This window comes from Vipera ursinii, assembly GCF_947247035.1.
Source record: "Vipera ursinii genome assembly, chromosome: 1".
Classification (NCBI taxonomy): domain Eukaryota; kingdom Metazoa; phylum Chordata; class Lepidosauria; order Squamata; family Viperidae; genus Vipera; species Vipera ursinii.
In genome coordinates, this window is record NC_139512.1 from 162485022 (window position 1) to 162504593 (window position 19572).

Genomic DNA, 19572 nt, shown 5'->3' on the forward strand with positions numbered 1-19572 from the left:
TCGGACAAGCGCTGGCTCTTCGGCTTTGAAACGGAGATGAGCACCGGCCCCTAGAGTTGGAAACCACTAGCACGCATGTGCGGGGGAACCTTTACTTTTACCTTTATTTATAGAGATACATATAATTTTTATTTTTCTAAACATTAAAATCAATATTTAGCTTCATTAGTACTGTGATTAGTACTGTATATATCACATTGTGATCCACTTGGCAGAAGAAATATACAGGCAGTCCTCAACTTTAGTGTTTAGCGACTGTTAGAAGTGGCTCTGAAAAAAGTGACTTGTGACCGTTTTTTCCGCATTTACTACCGTTGCGGCCTCCCCATAGTCATGCAATCAAAATTCAGACGCTTGGCAACTGGTTCCTGTGTATGATGGTTGCAGTGTCACAGGGTCATGTGATCACCTTGGGTGACCTTCTGACAAGCAAAGTCAAAGAGGAAGCCAGATTCACTTAACACCTGTGTTTCTGACTATACAACTGCAGCCATCCACTTAACAATTGTGGCCAAAATGGTCATAAAATGGGGGCAAAACTCACTTAGCTGTCCTGCTTAGCAACTAAAATTTTAGACTCAATTGTGGCCACAAGTCAAGGACTACCTGTATTAAATTTCTCACTCTTTATGTTAGAACGGTCAAGTTGTTTCTAAAGTATATAATCAAATGAACCCACATGATGGATCCATAGCATTCTTCTAGTTAACTTTAGTATCTTCTAATGACTTTGTTGGTTATACCATAAAATAAAATGAACGCATCTTACATGTCAGTTTTGTCTTCACTGTCATTGCTGTTCTACGTGGCCTGCTGATTCCAGTTTCGTTTTCTGCAAAAACTCTGAATTCGTATTCTGTAGCTTCCAGCAAGCCGCCCACCGTGAACTGTCTGTCTTTGATGCGTTCTTTATTGCATTTTTTCCACGCGGTCTGTCCATATTGGCGATATTCAATCCAGTATCCAATGATGTCCTTACCACCATCACACTCAGGGCGCTCCCATTCTAGAGTGATGCTATCTTTAAATATAGAAATGATCTCAATTTCTCCAGGCTGGCTTGGTTTATCTGTAAAATGAGCGGGGGGGAGGGGGGAAATTGTAAGAAATGAAGGGTTATCTTCTCTGAAATGTTTACCTAAATGCCTTCTGATATTGACGTCATATTTACATACCAAACGGATCCTTGCACACAACTGGTTCGGAAGCAGGGCTTGGTTCACCTTCACCAATATCATTTTGGGCGATAATACGGAACTGATATTCAGCGTCTGGAACCAGTCCTGTGACTGTATACATTGTAGTTGTGATGTGGGTCTTGTTATGCCTGACCCATTTATCAGTAGATGTTTCTTTGCGTTCAATATAATAGCCAGTGACACGAGAGCCACCATCGTCTCTAGGTCTGGACCAAGATAAGCTGACAGAGCTTTTTGTGACATCAAGTATTTCCGGTGGATAACTTGGAGCCTCTGGAGGATCTGTTAAGAAGAACACAACAGTTACTATACATCTTCCCCCAGGAAAACTGAGTTTAAATCTCAATTCAGTTGTGATATTTTAGAAATGTCTAGTCATTTCTAAATAATAATGACTAGGCTAGTCATTATCTTTCATCCTAACCTAACCACTGAGCCATGGTGGTGCAGTGGTTAGAATGCAGTACTGCAGGCTGCAGTGCCAGGGGTTTGATCCTTACCAGTTCAAGGCTGACTCATCCTTCCATGCTTCCAACATCAGTAAAAAGAGAACCCAGATTCTTGGGGGCAATATGCTAACTATGTAAACCTCTTAGAGTGGGCTGTAAAGCACTGTGAAACGATATATAAGTCTAAATGCTATTGCTATCTCACATATTTCCTTTGCGGACATATCAGAAGATATACTTAGCTTTTGCAAAAAACGCATATATATATATATATATATATATATATAGATAGATAGATAGATAGATAGATAGATAGATAGATAGATAGATAGATAGATATAGATATAGATATAGATATATAGAAATATAGATAGATATATAGATATATAGATATATAGATATATAGATATATTAGTAATGACACAACAACCACAACCACCAGAATTGAGATGTGTACTTACTCAGAGGTGTCTTTGGCACAACTGGATCTTCAGATTTCAGAGATCTGCTCACACCAAATTGGTTTTCAGCATAAACACGGAAGTGGTATTCCACATTTTCTTTGAGTCCTTTCACCACCAATGATGTACCTTTTACTCTGGAATCAACTGTGTACCAGGCAGTCTTTGGTACTTCACGCCTTTCAACAATATATCCCAATAGATCAGCACCACCATCATCAGATGGAGACTTCCAGCTGACTCTAACGGAGCGGCCTTGTATGTCGTCATATTCAAGTGGTCCTTCTGGTGGATTTGGAATGCCAATGACTCTGACTTTGATGTAGACTACCTTCTTGCCACATTTGTTTTCAAGTGTTAAATCGTAAGTACCAGAATCTTCTCTTTCTGCATCTTTGATTATCAATTCAGTATCTGTTTCAGAAGTGGCAATCATAGCCCTCTGGAGGACATCAAGTCCTTCCTTAGTCCATTTGCAAATTGGAATAGGTTTACCTTTAATTGGCACTGTGAGCTTAATTACTCCACCTTGCCTTACAAATACACCTTCCAGGTATTTTTCATCCAGTACATAATCAGGATATTCTGGGGGAAGGGAAAAAATATATATCTTGTGTTAGATACAAAATGGTTAAATAGCATTCTTAAGTTTTAAACATTGGGTTCCATTAAGGAGAAAGAGCTCAATTTTCTTACCAAGCATTTCTGTTACTTTGGCTGTTCCTGGTACCTCTGCGGGTTCCCCAGGACCTCCAGCATTACAGGCTACAATACGGAATCTGTATTCTGCCCCTTGTGGAAGATGGGTTAGAGTGTATTCACGTATTTTGGTAGGTGTGGTGTTACACTTAGTCCATTCAAACTGGTCAACCTTTTGCATTTCAATTAAGTAGCCAGTGACTTTAGATCCACCTTCATCTTCAGGTGGACTCCAAGCCAGGGAAATCGATGTCCTTGTAGTATCTGTAACTCTTGGATTCTGAGGTTTGCCTGGAGGAGCTGAAATACATAACGAGAAGAGACATAACTCTAGTTAACAGAACTGCACATTTAACACTGCTTTTCAAAAAGGCAGTTCAACATAGTAGAATCTACTATTCCTTAAATATTTCCTAGCAAGTGTGGCACATTATTTACCAATTGGATCCATAGCAATTGCAGGCTTTGATGCTCTACTTGGTTTGCCAGTGCCCCTAGCATTGATAGCTGTGACACGGTGTTCATACTCCAGGCCTTCAATTAACCCTGTTGACCGGTAGCGTGTCATAGTCACAGCAATTTTGTTCACACGGACCCATCTGTCTGATCTCACTTCTTTGCGCTCCACAATGTAGCCAGAGATCTGTGAACCACCATCCTCTTCTGGCGGATACCAAGTAAGTGTCATTCCATCACGGCAGATATCAAACACTTCTGGAGTACCAGGAGGACCTGGGATGCCTAGATGGATAAAGCAGGGGAAAAAAATGAGAACGTGATTCCATTTATAGTCATATTACTGTATGATCCCTCTAATCATAATTTTATATATATATATATATATATATATATATATATATATATATATATATATATATATATATATGTATGTATGTATGTATGTATGTATGTATGTATGTATATGTATATGTATATGTATATGTATATGTATATGTATATGTATACGTAACAAGTATTTTGTGACCGGTTCAATGTAGCTGATTATTCAAGCAAAAGAAGAACAGAATGTATATAATGTTGGGTCTTAAAATATTTCTTTATATCTCTTTTTTAGTTTTTAATGCAGAGGGCTAAAGCAAAATATTAACTTACTGATTCTGCTCTTGCATTCTATAATCTCAGATTGCAAGTAGGATCCAATTCCAAAGCGGTTCGTCGCAGCCACACGGAATACATATTCGGTACCCTCAGTCAGTTTAGAAAATTTAAATGTTGTCCGAGTTACAGATTCAGATACCGGTAACCACCCTGGACGGTGGGCATCACGTTGCTCTACCACGTATCCACTTAATGTTGCACCACCATCCATCTCAGGGGGTTCCCAGGAAATAGTTACAAAAGTTGAATCAATGTCAACTACTCTAATAGGTCCGGTGGGTGGTCCAGGTTTATCTGTGGAAAAGAAAAATAAAGCATAAAGGATTCCAAAAATATTTTTTTTAAAAAAAAATCAACAGTGTGCTTTACTTAAGGGGAAAATGATCAAAACAAAACAGAAGACAAGGATATATTTTAAACAGACCAAAAATCTTACCAAGAATAATAACTTTGACTGTATCTAGAACAGTTCCAGTCGTATTCTTCAGTTCAAGTGTATACGACCCAGTATCTCGTATTGTTGTTTCGCGTATAGTTAATTTAGTGAGTTTGGCAACTGTTTCAATCTTGACACGCTCTGATTCTTTTAGTTTAGAGCCAGCAAAGAACCAAGAAACAGCTGGAGGTGGCCGTCCAGAAATTGGAATTGCTAATTCTATAGGTCTTCCAGCTGGTACATGAATGGTCTTTTGAGCAATTCCAGCCAGGTCAATTATGGGTAGAACTAAAAAAAAAGAGAGAGTTTTTAAAAACGATATGGTTAATCAAGTCAAACTATGAATTACTGCTACGCACAACGTTGCACTTTTCACCATGGCTTTTACCTTTTAGATCTTGCACGGTGACGGCTGTGACTATTTCTCTTGGTTCTGAGACACCCTTCTGATTTTGTGCTCGGACCCTAAACAGGTACTGTTCTCCTTCATTTAGTGAAATGATTGTGTGCTCAAAGACGGTAGGTTTCAGGGTTACAACTTTCATCCACCTGTCTGTCCCAACTTTACTGGCCTCAATGACATAGCCAGTTAATCTGCTGCCACCGTCGTGCTGTGGTTTCTCCCAGGCAAGCGACACAGTCGATTTAGTAATGTCAATCACCTCCAGTTTCTGTGGCACACTTGGGACTTCAGATATAAGCACTGTATCCGATGTCTCACAGGCCTCGCCTATTCCATAGATATTTTCTGGTAGAACTCGGAAATAGTATAGAGCTCCTTCAAGGAGTCCAGAAATTCGGTAAATGGTTTTGTTGCATTTAGTAGTTACTGTTTTGTAAGCCCTCATGGCAGCCTCACGTTTCTCAATGATATAGTTATTGACCGGTGCTCCACCATCAATGGCAGGAACGTCCCAAGTAATCGTTACAGATTCTTTGGTGACTTCTTTTACTCTCACAGATCCTGGAGGGCCAGGAGTATCTATGGGGGGAGGGAAAGAAAATATTAATTATTTATTACATTGCGTTGTGCAACACAGTTTTTTTCCTTCTTGACAAAACAATACTCACAGACCTCCACTGGCATGATCATGCTTCTAACTTTTCCTCTTTTTGCCATTTGCATGGCTCTCTGTGACTTGATTGTTGTGCAGTTTCAAATATCTTTTAATTCGTCGTGAAATAAACAAGGCGGTTGTAAAAAAAAAGTGTTAACTTACCATAGATTTTTACAAGAACAGTGGCCGATTTCTTTCCTGATTGATTTTCAGCCTCAATGACATATTTTCCGGCATCGTAGCGGTTAACTTTATCCACAACCAAGAGTGTATAGCTGTCCGTGGTGTCAATGATAGCCCGACTTGCTAAGTCAACACCCGCTTTGCTCCAGGTAATTATTGGTGCTGGTCTGCCAGACACTGAGACCATTAGACGTAAAGAGCCGCCAGCTCTGACAGTAACGGTCTTCTTTAGGTCATCAGCAAGCTCAAGGTCAGGAATTTCTGTCAATGGGAGGAGAAATAAAAGATGAGCCTCTCGTCTGAATATTCTAAACACAGGGGTGTAAATAGAAATCTGCGAAAGCTTAATAAATGTGAGGTTACCTAGCCTTTCCACTGGTTCTATTTCGGCTGGCGACTCGCTGTATTCACTTATCCCATTTATGTTGGTGGCAGCCACTCTAAAGCGGTATTTCTGGCTTTGTCTAAGACCAGTCACAGTGAATTCAGGATTCCTTATGGTGGCTGTAGTATGGACCCTGTACCATTGGTCAGTGCCTTCTTCTTTCATTTCAAGAATGTAGCCCAATATGTCAATTCCGCCATCGTACATGGGCTTTGTCCAAGCTAAGCTTATGCTTGTCTTAGTGGTATCTACAACTCTTGGAGGAGAAGGAGGTGCAGGAGTATCTTTGAAAAGAACAAGTTGTTATTGTTTTTATTTTTCTCGAAGGCTTTGGGAAGGTTTCATTTTGATCGCAAAAATTTTGATAACGTCATACATTTTCAGACCCTTCCTATTTCTGAACAATTACTCTGTCGATGGACATCTCAGGTGAAAAACTGTTTAGAAATTCAGACTATTTATATTACTCCATAGGATTGTTTCCTTTTTATTCTCTCTTTAAAGGTAAATCAACTTAAAACTAAAAACACTAATTCTGCAACGCATCTGTAAGACTTTGTGAATGACTTCCTCAGACTTTTGCAAACAATTTAAAGGCCCGATAGGTTCAATTCATTTTGACCCCTAACCTAAAAGATATATATGAGTCTTCAGAAAACAAAACACTAGAGTTAGTAGTTTACCTGATCCAGGGAACTGTTCTCTGATGGAAATATATAGTGGTGAATTAGATCATAAGTGCAGTATAACGTAATCTATTGATACCCTTGACCCGAAAAGGAATTACTTGTCTCAATTGTACTAAACCAGCTGGACCTGTAGTATTTAATGCTTAAAGACAAATCTTTTGGTTTTATTTTATTTCTGTAAAAAATACAGTTTTCTGATTTAAACGGAGCACTATTTCTGACAGAACATTGACTATTGATAGTTATCTCAATCTGATCAAGCAAGGTGCCTATCTATGTCAACTAAAAGAGAATTGATTTTGTAAGATTTCACCGACTTAAATGCAAAAGCATAAGTAACCCTGAGAACCTAGTCACAAGATACTATATAAATGTTATAAATGCCATAATAAATAAATAAATAAATAAATAAATAAATAAATAAATAAATTCATCTGAGATTTCAAATTATTTTTTAAAAAAACTCTGTTGACTATTTCATAACCAAGACTCAAAAAAATCATTTATATCACTCAATTTGGAATTAACCATGACAACATTAGTTTGGGGAACTTACATGATGGTTCTTTACACAAAATATATTGAGATGCTTCACTGGGCTCACTGTTGCCAGCAGCATTTACTGCTGTAACACGGAACTGATATTCGCTGCCTTCCATGAGACCAGTGACTTTCAACCTGGTGTCATAAATGGTGTAGTCTCTGTTTACTCGTGTCCAGCGTAGGCTTCGCTTTTCTCGTTTATCTACCAGATAGGTGCTTATCTCACTTCCCCCATCAGATTCTGGTTTCAGCCACTGAATAATGATGTGCTCTTTGCCAGCACCCACTGATTCTGGCATCCCAGGAGGTGATGGAATAGCTGAAATGATTTTTTTTTTAAAAGGAAAAAAATTAGACATCTCTTACACATCTATCCAGTAGGGGAAAAAAATCTAACTGAAGTAAGGAGGCACTTACTAAATGAATTTCTAGCAACCATTGTTTCTGATTCAAGTGGGACTCCAGGTCCATACTTATTGACAGCTCTTACACGGAATATGTATTCATTATTCTTGATAAGTCTTGTTGCTACGCACGAGAGGGTTGCACACTCTGCATCGACAAAAACCCAATTCAGCCTGCTAGTCTCACGTCTCTCCACAATGTAGTGAGTAATTTCTGCCCCTCCATCTTCTTGAGGAGCATTCCAAGCCAAGGTACATTTCTCCTCTGTCACTCTGCTAATGGTGATCTTGCCAGCACATGGACCAGGAGAATCTGTAGATAAAATAATGATAATAATAAAGAATTGGTGCAATGATGTAACATTGGCTTGAAAAGAAAGAGCTTGTTCTCTCAGAAATTGTGAACTGTGCAACACTTACCAAGCACTTTGACCAAAACAGAAACTTGTTTTGTTCCACTAGCATTTTTAACAGTTAATGTGTATTTTCCGGTATCGCTTCTGTCACAGAACTTGATGATTGCGACAGCATGCCTGCTGGTATATTGCAAAGAGATCTTTTCACATAAATCCAACTCCTTGTCGCCCTTAGACCAAAACACTTTGGGTTCAGGCTTTCCACCAATTGATGCCTCGAGAACAAGATCAGATCCAGCCCTAACAGTTACAATGTCTCCTCGTAATTTGGCATCCAGCTCAGCTTTAGGTGGTGCTATGAAAAAAACAAGATGAATAAACTCTCAACATAAATTTCTTTTAAAGGTGACATGTTCAACAAAATTGAAATACCTCTGAAAAAAAAGTCTTACAATATTCATCTTTGCAGGTGACGGGACCTGTGGTTTCAGAACCTTTGCTAATCACTCCAGCAGAATTCTTTGCTAATACGCGGAATTCATATTCCTCTCCTTCACTGAGGGCTGTTACGGTAAAGAAGTTTTCTGAAACAATGGTGTAATTGCATTTCAACCAGCGTCCATCTCCAGTCACATTGTAGGGTTTGCGTTCTACGATATAGCCAACAATTTTGCTTCCACCGTCATAAAGTGGAGACGTCCAGCTTAATGAAACTGAAGACCGTGTGACATCTGTCACTTCTGGTCTACCTGGTGGATCTGAAAAAGAACATTACGGTCGACATGTAGGTTCTTTTTCTTTAATTGTAAAAAATGATTCTCTTAAATAAAAATAGAAAACATGTTTTTTCTGTGCTATACTTACCAACTGGGTTTTGGGCCACAATTGGCCTAGAAGCTTCACTGGCTTTGCTCACCCCAGCAGCATTTAATGCATATGTTCTGAACTGGTATTCCAGACCTTCTACAAGTCCAGTGATTTTGTAGTCACACTCAAAGCATGGAGCTTTGTTTTCCTTTACCCAAAGGATTGTGTTGCGTTCTTTCTTTTCAATCCAGTATCCCACAACTTTGCTGCCACCATCATGATATGGTTCCTCCCATCGGATAGACATGGCATTGGCCGAAACAAAATAGACCTCGGGTCTTGTGGGAGGACTTGGAGGGACTAATTAAAAAGAGAGAAATGTTAAAACACCTGGATTCTTTTTCAAGCAAAACTTATGCACATTCGTTGCAACAATGATTCCTTACCAAATGGATGCTCAGCCACCACTGGTACTGATTCAACAGGTTTGCTGACGCCAAATCGGTTTTCAGAACTGACACGGAAAGTATATTCCATATATTTAGTGAGATGAGTAACTTTGATCTGTGTACGCTTGACACTGGAGTTTATGAGCTGCCATGCTGTTGTACCGGATTCGCGTTTTTCAACGATGTAGTTAGTAATATCAGTCCCGCCATCGTCTTCAGGTTCCTTCCAGGACAAGACACAGGATTCTGCTGTCACCGATGATATTTCTATGGGGCGTGTAACTGGACCTGGTCTTCCAATAACTATAACTGTGACAGTGAATGTCTTCGTCCCAGCTGTGTTCTCAAGAGTCAAATAGTATTTGCCAGAATCACCTCTCATGCTGTCCTTAACAATCAGTGTGGTTCTATCTTTGGTTGTCTTGATAGTCATTCTATCCGTTTCCTTGAGTCTCATTTCCTCAAGTTTCCAGGTCACTTTTGGAATAGGGCGCCCACTAATTGGTATATCAATAGTGAACGTGCTTCCAGCTTTGCAAGTTATAAGTTGCTTAGTTATTCCACTAAGATCTGCTGTTGGTTCAATCTGTGGCTCTTTAATAATGACAGAGGAGAAAGCTTCTCTTGGCTGGCTGTAGCCCGCATCGTTCTTTGCTCTGACCCTAAATTCATATTCATTGTTCTCAGTAAGACCTTCTACTGTGAAAGTGAGCTGCTTGGTTTGACCTGCTTCACGCCAAACATCAGTTCCTTTCTGTTTCATCTCTAGTAGATATCCAGTGATACGGCTGCCACCATCATGATCAGGTTTAAGCCAAGCAAGTACCACGGATGACCTAGTAGTATCAACAATATCTAATCTCTTAGGTGGAGCAGGTTCTTCAGTGGCCACCACTGGCTCTGTTAATTCACACGGTTCACCTAGTCCATATTCATTTTCAGCTGAGACACGGTAAAAATAGGGTACACCTTCTGCAAGATCAGAGACTTTAGCTATTTGGCGGGTACATTTTTCATAAACAACTTGCCAGCTACGGCGGGTTGCTTCTCGCTTCTCCACAACGTAATGATGGATACGTGCACCTCCATCCAAAATGGGAGCATCCCACATTAAAGTGATGGAGCCTCTAGTCACATCCTTAAATGTAATAGGACCTGGTGGTCCAGGAGTGTCTAGCACCTTAACTGTGAAAGCAATAGATTTGCTACCACTGTTGTTTTCTACAGTAAACACATATTTTCCAGCATCCGTTCTGTTGCAGTTCTCTACAGTTAATGTACTGAATGAGTCTGTTGTGTGAATGTTAGCTCGTAAGTTGAGATCGGAATCTGCTTTGGACCATGTAGCAATAGGAACAGGTCTGCCCTTGAAGGCAATAAAGAGACGGATATTTGCACCTGCTCGGACTATGTGAGTCTGCTTGAAGCTAGCATCAATATCAAGTTCAGGGGAAGAAAGCCTATCCACTGTTTGTACTGAAGCAGCAACTTCACAGCTTTCTCCTTTGCCTGCGGTATTTACTGCACTGACTCGGAATTTATAATGTTCATTTGGTTCTAGGTCAGTCACAGTATACTTGGTAGCGATTAAAGTCTCAGCATTGACTTTATGCCAATCTCCCAAATCGGCTTTGCACATTTCAATGATGTAGCCAATAATTTCCAAGCCGCCATCAAAAACTGGTGTGGTCCATTCTAAGGTGACGCTTGTCTTTGATGTATCTATCACTTTGACCACGGTAGGAGGACCTGGTGGATGAACTGGGTCTCTGCATTTAATCAACCTCGACACACCACTAGGTGGCCCCACACCAGCCTTGTTTTCTGCCAAAACCTGGAATTCATATTCATTGCCCTGAGTTAGCCCGGTGACTCTATATCTTGTCTCGGAAATGGGTCTCTTGCTGGATACTTTGACCCAGAGGATGCTCTTTTTTTCTCTTCTCTCCAAGATATATTGATCAATGTCACTTCCACCATCTGATTTTGGCCTTGCCCAGGTGAGAGTGATGCTGTTCCCTGTTACATTGCTAGGCTCTGGAGTCCCGGGTGCATCAGGAACAGCTGTGGGATGAAAATAGCAGATTAGATGGCACTTTGGAGAAGGCTAACTAGCACACAAACTGGAGCTTTCTATTGAAAATGAACTTACTGTAATGTGCTTGTGCTACGAAAGGATCAGATTCCAGAGGTCTGCCGACCCCAAACTTGTTAGCTGCAGAGATTCGGAACTGGTATTCATTGCCTTTTATTAATTTAAGTGCTGTGTAGCTGCAGGCTTCACAGTGGTCTTCAATTAGCGCCCAGGATACTCTGCTGGTTTCACGTTTTTCTATTACATAATGAGTAATGGCTGCACAGCCATCGTTAGCTGGAGGCTCCCACCACAGTGTTGCCTTCTCTTCGGTGATATTGGTGAAGCGTATCGGGCCCCCTATTTTCCCTGGAGTATCTGTAACATAAACGTGTAATTGTTTAAGTGTTGCTGCATTTAATAGAGAATAAAGAAAATGGCTAAATAAAGGTTACTCAGTTCGAGCCAAATACGTTTAGTAAAATGGTGCCAAATTACCTTGGACTCTTATGGTTATGTCTGCTTGTTTGGTGCCTGATGAATTCTTGGCTTCCACCCGATATACTCCACGATGGTCTCGAGAAGCGTCTCTAACAAATATGGTACTGTAGCCAATAGCGCTGGTTATTTCAATGCCCAATCGCTTGTCAATCTCTTCTCCATCTTTAAACCAGGTCACTTGAGGAACTGGCCGGCCTGTGATAAGGGCTTTAAGTCTTATGCTTTCACCTGCTTTGACTGTAAGACCCTCAAAATGCTCAGCACCAAATTCAATATTGGGTGCAACTAGAAAAAGAAAAAAGAAATAAAATAACCTTTATGATGTATCTTCACAGTATATCTTTGCCAAACTAAGAGCAGTTTTTAACTGCATCGAACAATTCCTTTCTATGAACTTGAAACCCATTACAGGTAGTCCTTGACTTGCAACTGCAACTGAACCCAAATTTTCTGCTGTTAAGCAAAACAGTTGTTAAATGGGTTTTGCCCCATTGTACAATATTCCTTGCTACAGTTGTTAAGTGAATCACTGCGGTTTGTAAGTTAGTAAGTTAGTTAAGTGAATCTGGCTTCCCCATTGACTTTGCTCATCAAAAGGATGCAAAAGGGGATCCCGAGATCCAGAGACACTGGAACTGTCATAAATACATGCCAGTTGCCAAGCATCCAAATTTGGATCATGTGACCATGGGGATGCTGCAGTGGTCATGAGTGTGCAAACCACCATTAATCACTTTTTTCAGTGTCCGTTATAACTTCAAATGGTCACTAAATGAATGGTTGTAAGTTAAGGACTACCTGTAATAAGAATGCATAGCACAGAGCAACCTAAATTTTTTATACTGATTCATTCTGACTGAGAAAATCTAACATGCTCACAAACATTGAAAAAGATTGGAATTCCATATCCTGGAATACGTATAACCACTTATGGTAACCCCTACTACTTAGTACTACTAAGTAAGACTTACCAGCATCATCTCGGGTCATGATATAGCCTGAAGACTGAGAAGGAGGGCTGATCGTCCCAACAGCATTTCTTGCAAGGATTCGGAATTCATATCGGTCCCCAGGGCTAAGTCCTGTAACTGTATATTGGCATTCACTGACATCAGTAAAATTGCATCTGATCCAACGGTCTTCAGGTCTTTGCCGCCTCTCAACACTATAACCCGCAATCTTGCTGCCTCCATCACGCACTGGTGCAGTCCATTTGAGAGTAATTGTCTCTCTTGTCACATCAATATAATCAGGGGTGCCAGGTGGATCTGAATGAAAATAAAATGCATCCACAGTAATCAGCTACAATTCCGACAGGCTATCAACATAGGCATTTGACACGGAGGGTGTTCAATCACTTACCAACTGGGGAAACAGCCAGATGGAGTTTGCTAGGATCACTAGCGGGGCTTACTCCAGCAGAATTTTCTGCATAGACACGGAACTGATAGTCCAAGCCTTCCATTAGTCCAGTAATTCTGTATTCCCGACCAGATATTGATGAGATGTTTACTTTCTGCCAAAGGATGCTATTTCTTTCTTTCTTCTCCACATGGTATCCAGTAATTTCTGCACCTCCGTCATAAAGGGGAGCATCCCAAGATATGGTCATTCCATCAGCTGTTATGTTGTAAACAACGGGCTTTCCTGGTGAACCTGGTGGCTTAAACTGGTGCTTAGCTATGACCTCTACCGAGTTAAGTGGTGGGCTTACTCCGTATCTATTTTCTGCACGAATTCTGAACTGATATTCTAAATCTTTCACAAGGTTTGGAACTTTGAATGTCGTCCTTGCTACACTAGAGCAGACCATTTTCCAATTGGTTTGCGAGGTTTCTCGCTTCTCCACACTGTAGCCTGTAATTTCTCCTCCCCCGTCATCTTCAGGAGGATTCCATGAAAGAACCATACTGTCTGCTTTGATTTCATCTAGCTTGATTGGTCCTTTTGGTTTAGATGGTGGCCCAAGTGTGATCACTGTAAACGGGAATGACTTTCTGTGGACGACATTGTCAAGAATCAAAGTGTACTTGCCACCATTTTCTTTCTTCACATTCTTAATGCTTAATGTTATTTTGCTTTCCGTTTTCTTGAAGCGAACCAGCTCACTTTCTTTAAGAGGCATGTTGTCTTTTAGCCAACTCATACTGGGTATAGGCTTTCCTTTATATGGCAATTCAAGATGGACATTGTAACCTATTCTCACTGTTACCTGTCCTCCAGGTATATCAGAAAGATCTGCTTCAGGTGTTATTACATAATCTTTCACTGTAATTGGCCCAATTGTAGCACCGTCACTTCTTCCTTTTTCATTCTTAGCTGACACTCTGAAATCCATAACAGAAAGCTCCTTAAGTTTTTCCACTTCAAATCCACATGCCTTGCTTATGCCCGCATATGACCATTCCGTTTCATCTTTCAATCTTTTTTCAATAACATACTCGGAGATGATACTACCACCATCAAACTCAGGTTTGGTCCACTGTAGGGTGACAGAGGTCTTGGATGAATCTTTCATGGTTAAATCCCTCACAGGTCCAGGTACCTCTGCAGCCTTCACTGGTTCCAAAGTTTCACACGGTTCACCTAATCCATTTTCATTTTCTGCAAGAACGCGGAAGAAGTACGGGATCTTCTCTGATAAGTCAGTTATCTTAAAGGATGTATTGGAGCACTTTGCTGTCACAGAAGACCAAGCTCTCTTGGTAGCATCTCTTTTTTCAATGACGTAATTTGTAACTTCGGAACCACCATTTATGAGTGGTGGTTCCCATACCAAAGTCACAGTTCCACGAGAAACATTTTTGAGGTGCAGTCTCTGGCATGCAGATGGAGTGTCAAGCACTTTGACATTCACAAAGGAGGTTTTGGCTTTTCCAACTCCGTTTTCAATTGTAAGGGTGTATTTTCCTGTATCATTGCGAGTGACTTGAGGAATACGAACAAGAGTAGATGATTCTGTGTTCTGGATGATGTATCTTTCGTCAACACTAAGATTTTTGTCACCCTTTCTCCATGTGACAGTTGGAGGTGGCCTTCCTTTGAAGGGGATCATTATTTGCACGTCTTGACCTGCTTTAGCTACAATGGAGGTCTTGAGAGCCACATCCAAATCGATTTCTGGCTCTTCTGCAAAAAAAACCAACAACATCAAATTGTTAACACTGAGTAAAAGTCAAAAATACAAAAGAAATGGAAAAGAACGAAGGAAAAAGATTAAAATTTCATACCAAGAATGTCTTTAGCTTGTACAGGTTCTGTCATTTCAATAGGTTCACCTTGTCCAGCACAATTTATAGCAGCTACACGGAAGTAGTAATTGAGTCCTGGCTGAAGTTGAGAAATAACATATTCTGTGGTTCTCACTTCTCCTCTTGCACTCACTACGGACCATTCTTCTTCATCACCTTCTCTCTTTTCTATAGCATAGCTGGTAATTGCACTTCCTCCATCATAAGCTGGTTTAGTCCAGCTAAGTGTAATAGATGTCTTTGTAGTATCCACAACCTTTAGCTTAACGGGTGGCCCAGGCTTTTCTGTAAATCAAATAAAATGTTACATGAAACTTCAAAACGTTAGCTATTTAACAGGCAGAACAACAAAACATGAGGTGAGGTCTGTCCCCACCTTTTTGGCCTTCCAGAAGGGCATTAAAACCGGCTCTACCAATTGGCTTGCGGTCCTTGTTGGGTCACTGTATACTGGAGGTGACGAGGTATTCTGGAGGTGACTTGTGGGCTAATAGGGAAGATGCCACCACTATACCATTCTCGCTTCTGGTTTTCCATTTTTCTAATCTTATTGGAGGACCTGAAAGGAGCCTCCCCAAAGATTGCATTATTTTTGGCAATTGGGCATCCCCTGGGCAATGGTGTCAGCCAGCAAATCCTTTCACTCCAGAAGCATGCTCTGGTTAGCTTTGTAGGTGCTTCTGTCATGAATACAGTCAGATCTAATCTTGTTAATTTTAATATTTTGATACTTTGATTTTAATGATAAATTGTCTAGGGTTTACAATTTATAGCATGAAATGGATGGCACATAAATTCAATAATCGAACAAATAAAACCACGTCCTTATTTTTGATCCTGCCATTTCAAGGAGGTTTATTTTCGGTTCCTTTAACCTTGCTGCCATTCATATGTCTAGGTTCTTACCGATAGGATCTGCAGCTTTGAAAAAGTCAGATGCTTCAGAGAAAGGGCCTTGACCGGCTGCATTCACAGCAGAGACTCTGAACTGATATTCGCTGTTTTCAGTTAGTCCTGTGACTTTCTGTCTGGTGTCCCGAATGGTTTCTTTAACGACTCGGAACCAGCCTAGGCTTTTCTTATCACGCTTTTCAAGATAATATCCACTTATTTCACTACCACCGTCCATAGTAGGCCTAGTCCAGCTTACAGTCATTGACTGTTTGGTTATCATGGTGATCTCTGGCATACCAGGTTGTCCAGGAGTAACTGTATTTTTTATTGAGAGGGGGAAAAAATCACATTAGACCAACATAATCAATTAGCAAATACATTCTTAAAGATGTTCCAGAATACACATTATTAACGTCTATCTTACCAAATCTGTTTTTAGCTACAACGCTATCAGATTCCAGTGGATCGCCAACACCAAACTTGTTTACCGCTCGTATACGGAAAACGTATTCATTTCCTTTTATGACTTTGGTGGTAGTGACATTGCATTCTTCTAGTTTTTCTGAAACCATAGACCATACCACACGGCTTGTTTCACGTTTTTCAACAACGTAATGTGTCACTTTGGCACCTCCATCGTCAGCTGGTGGTTCCCACAGGAGAGAAATCTTTTCAGCAGTGACTGTTTTAAAGTGAACAGGTCCACATGGAGGTCCTGGCTTATCTGTTGAGGAAATGATATCTATTAATATACAAGAGTAACCATAGCTAGAGGAATTTAAAAGAATGATGAAGTGTAATACTTTTCAAAGCATACCAAGTATTTGCACTTTAATAGTAGCAGATGCTGAACCCATGGCATTCTTTAATTTCAGTTCATAGCTTCCAGTATTGAGACGAGTTGCATCTTTGATCAGTATAGAGGCAAATTCAGTGGTATTTTCAATAGATATTTGGGCACTTGTTTGTACCTCTTTGCCATTCCTAAACCATTCTATTGATGGTATGGGTTTTCCTGAAATCCCAAGTTTGAGCTTAACTGCAGTGCCAGCTTTGTATTTGACCACTTCTGTATATTCTGGTGGCACATCTATTTCAGGTGCACCTTAAAGAAAGATAAATGGAATAAGATGGTGTTCAGAAACTTAACATGCTAAAACAGACATGTCAAACACAAGGCCCGGGGGCCGGATCCGGCCCGCAAAGTGGTTTCATGTGGCCCACGAAGCCATCTTGGAAACAGTGAGGGAACGGCCCCCACTGCCTTGACTCTGGCCCAGAGACCCTCCTCCTGCCAGAGACCCTCAGATCTGTCCCACTCCTGCCCAGGCCCCCATAGGCACCCTTGATGTGAACGATGTAGAGCTGGCCACGCCCACCCAGTAGGCCATACGCACTCTAGCCACGCCCACCCAGTAGGCCACGCCCACCCTGGCCATACCCACCCGGCCCCCTGAGGGCAACCACAATGCTGATGCGGCCCTCAATGAAATTGAGTTTGACACCCCTGTGCTAAAAGATTCACAGAAGAGCAGTTAAGTAAGAAGAACTATGCAGTTTGGCTAAAATTCTGCACAATCTGATATCCAAAAGAAAATCAAATATAAGGCTACACGATACTGTCATATTAAGAACTCTTGAATTAGCTGCATATTTCTGCCAGCGACGATCACTCAAATCCTTTAAATAAATCTTTATATTTCTTACCATATGTATCCACACAGGTGATGGGTCCTAAAACATCCGATGGATTACTAATTGAACCTGCGGCATTCTTAGCAAAGACACGGAATTCATATTGAGAGCTTTGAGTCAATCCTGATACAGTAAACTGGGTCTCTATGACGTTGGTAAAGCTGGCCTTTGCCCATCTTCCATTTGGATAATCACGTTTCTCCACAATGTATCCGGTGATTTTGCTACCACCGTCAAAAGCTGGCTGTGTCCAAGAAAGGCTGACAAATGTCTTGGAAATATCTGTGACTCGAACGTTTCTTGGTGGTTCTGCAATTTGGAAAGCAGTTGCATTTGTAATTAACATTTGTATAAGTATCCAACACTAAGTGACCAAGAACATGTTGCACTAAAATCAAAATTAGAAATGTGATGCTGTACTATGAATACATACCGCAGGCATCAATTGCAAGAACTGCATCAGATGAATGACTTGGTTTTCCAATGCCTGCTGCATTTTCAGCATAGACTCTGAATTCATAAATTAGTCCAGCAGTAATGGTAGAGGCTTTGAAGTGAGTTGTGCGTATAATCATTTTATTCACTTTCTTCCATAAAATACTGTTTCTGTCCTTCATTTCCAAATGGTAACCAATGACTGCGCTGCCTCCATTAGAAACAGGCTCATGCCATCCCACAGTGATGCTTTCCCGAGTTACGTTAGTGATCCATGGTGTTGAAGGTGGCCCAGGTATAGCTGAATAAACAGGAGAGGCAAAGTCAGCAAAGTATATGTCTGAAAAATTCAGAAAACCAGAACAAAAAAATGGAGATACTTACTATAAGGCAGTTTTATAACTACACATGCTGAATCCAGGTGATCACTAATGCCGAAGCGATTTTCTGCTTTGATACGGAATTGATACTCTTCTCCAGTGGTTAACTTCATGACTTTAATCATATTTCTAGCAACTGTTGCAGACACCTCAGACCACACAGCAGTGCTCGTTTCTCTTTTCAGCACAATGTAATTTGTGACTTGGCTTCCACCATCGTAATGTGGAGGCTCCCACTTCAAGGTGACTCCTTCTTCAGTGATGTCACTCACCACCACAGGGCCAATGGGGGGACCTGGTCTATCCAGGACAACAATTCTGATGAAGGATTTTGTTGTTCCACTGGAGTTTGCAGCTGTGATGTCATATTTACCAGCATCGGTAGCCACACTTTCCTTAAGGTTAATAATTACACACTCTGCAGTGGTTTCTGTATTAAACCTCATGGTTGGCTTGAGAGGAAGGCCATCTCTGGATAAAGTCACCTTTGGCAAGGGTTTCCCCGAAATCGGAATCTCAACCTTTAGATTTGAACCAGCTCTCACATAAACCGTATGGTTCGGGAAACCTTTCATATCCATTTCAGGTGATTCTGAAAAATGCAATAGTGTTACATTAAGAATACTGAAAATACAAATGATTCCATTTTCAGTAAAATTCAGACCACTTTATTCTTAGTAATGGAACACACACCCATTTTTTCTTTCACTGTGACAGGAAGAAGAAGTTCTCTAGGATCACTCAGACCAGCTTCGTTTTCGGCAAATACTCTGAAGAAATAATCCATGTTCTCCTTGAGACCGTGGACAATGTGATGGGTCATCTTGACTACAGCACATTTGACCCATTTTTGCTGCCCTTTCTCCAGGGCTTCAACGAGGTAGCCAACAATTTTGCTTCCACCATCGTGCTCGGGTTTAAGCCATACAAGGGATACACTGTCTTTGGTAATGCTCGATACTCCCAGTTTTTCTGGTGGGCTTGGTTTTTCTAAAAATAGGAGAATAAATTGAGAACAAAATCATGTTGGATGCATACTTATTATTTGTAAGATACTCTGCAAATAAATATTTTGCATGGCAAAACCCTGTACTTGACTTCCTTA

General features: G+C 40.6%; 1 protein-coding gene across 1 annotated transcript in view; it reads right to left on the reverse strand.

Moving 5' to 3' along the window:
* Nucleotides 1–19572, reverse strand: part of TTN (titin) — a 314290-nt gene that overhangs the window by 11399 nt on the left and 283319 nt on the right. Inside the window, exons 295-322 of the mRNA XM_083368347.1 lie at nt 19161–19457; nt 18472–19059; nt 18086–18388; nt 17665–17961; nt 16775–17062; nt 16382–16681; nt 15970–16272; nt 15043–15348; nt 13175–14941; nt 12784–13080; nt 11810–12097; nt 11390–11689; nt 9235–11301; nt 8846–9148; nt 8434–8739; nt 8046–8336; nt 7639–7938; nt 7235–7540; nt 5968–6273; nt 5584–5865; nt 4752–5345; nt 4364–4651; nt 3922–4221; nt 3247–3549; nt 2806–3108; nt 2110–2694; nt 1176–1481; nt 770–1069 (exon numbers count right to left, since the gene is read on the reverse strand). Of these exons, the coding sequence (XP_083224473.1) occupies nt 770–1069; nt 1176–1481; nt 2110–2694; nt 2806–3108; nt 3247–3549; nt 3922–4221; nt 4364–4651; nt 4752–5345; nt 5584–5865; nt 5968–6273; nt 7235–7540; nt 7639–7938; nt 8046–8336; nt 8434–8739; nt 8846–9148; nt 9235–11301; nt 11390–11689; nt 11810–12097; nt 12784–13080; nt 13175–14941; nt 15043–15348; nt 15970–16272; nt 16382–16681; nt 16775–17062; nt 17665–17961; nt 18086–18388; nt 18472–19059; nt 19161–19457 (12474 nt within the window). The remainder of the gene's footprint in view (nt 1–769; nt 1070–1175; nt 1482–2109; nt 2695–2805; nt 3109–3246; nt 3550–3921; nt 4222–4363; nt 4652–4751; nt 5346–5583; nt 5866–5967; nt 6274–7234; nt 7541–7638; nt 7939–8045; nt 8337–8433; nt 8740–8845; nt 9149–9234; nt 11302–11389; nt 11690–11809; nt 12098–12783; nt 13081–13174; nt 14942–15042; nt 15349–15969; nt 16273–16381; nt 16682–16774; nt 17063–17664; nt 17962–18085; nt 18389–18471; nt 19060–19160; nt 19458–19572) is intronic.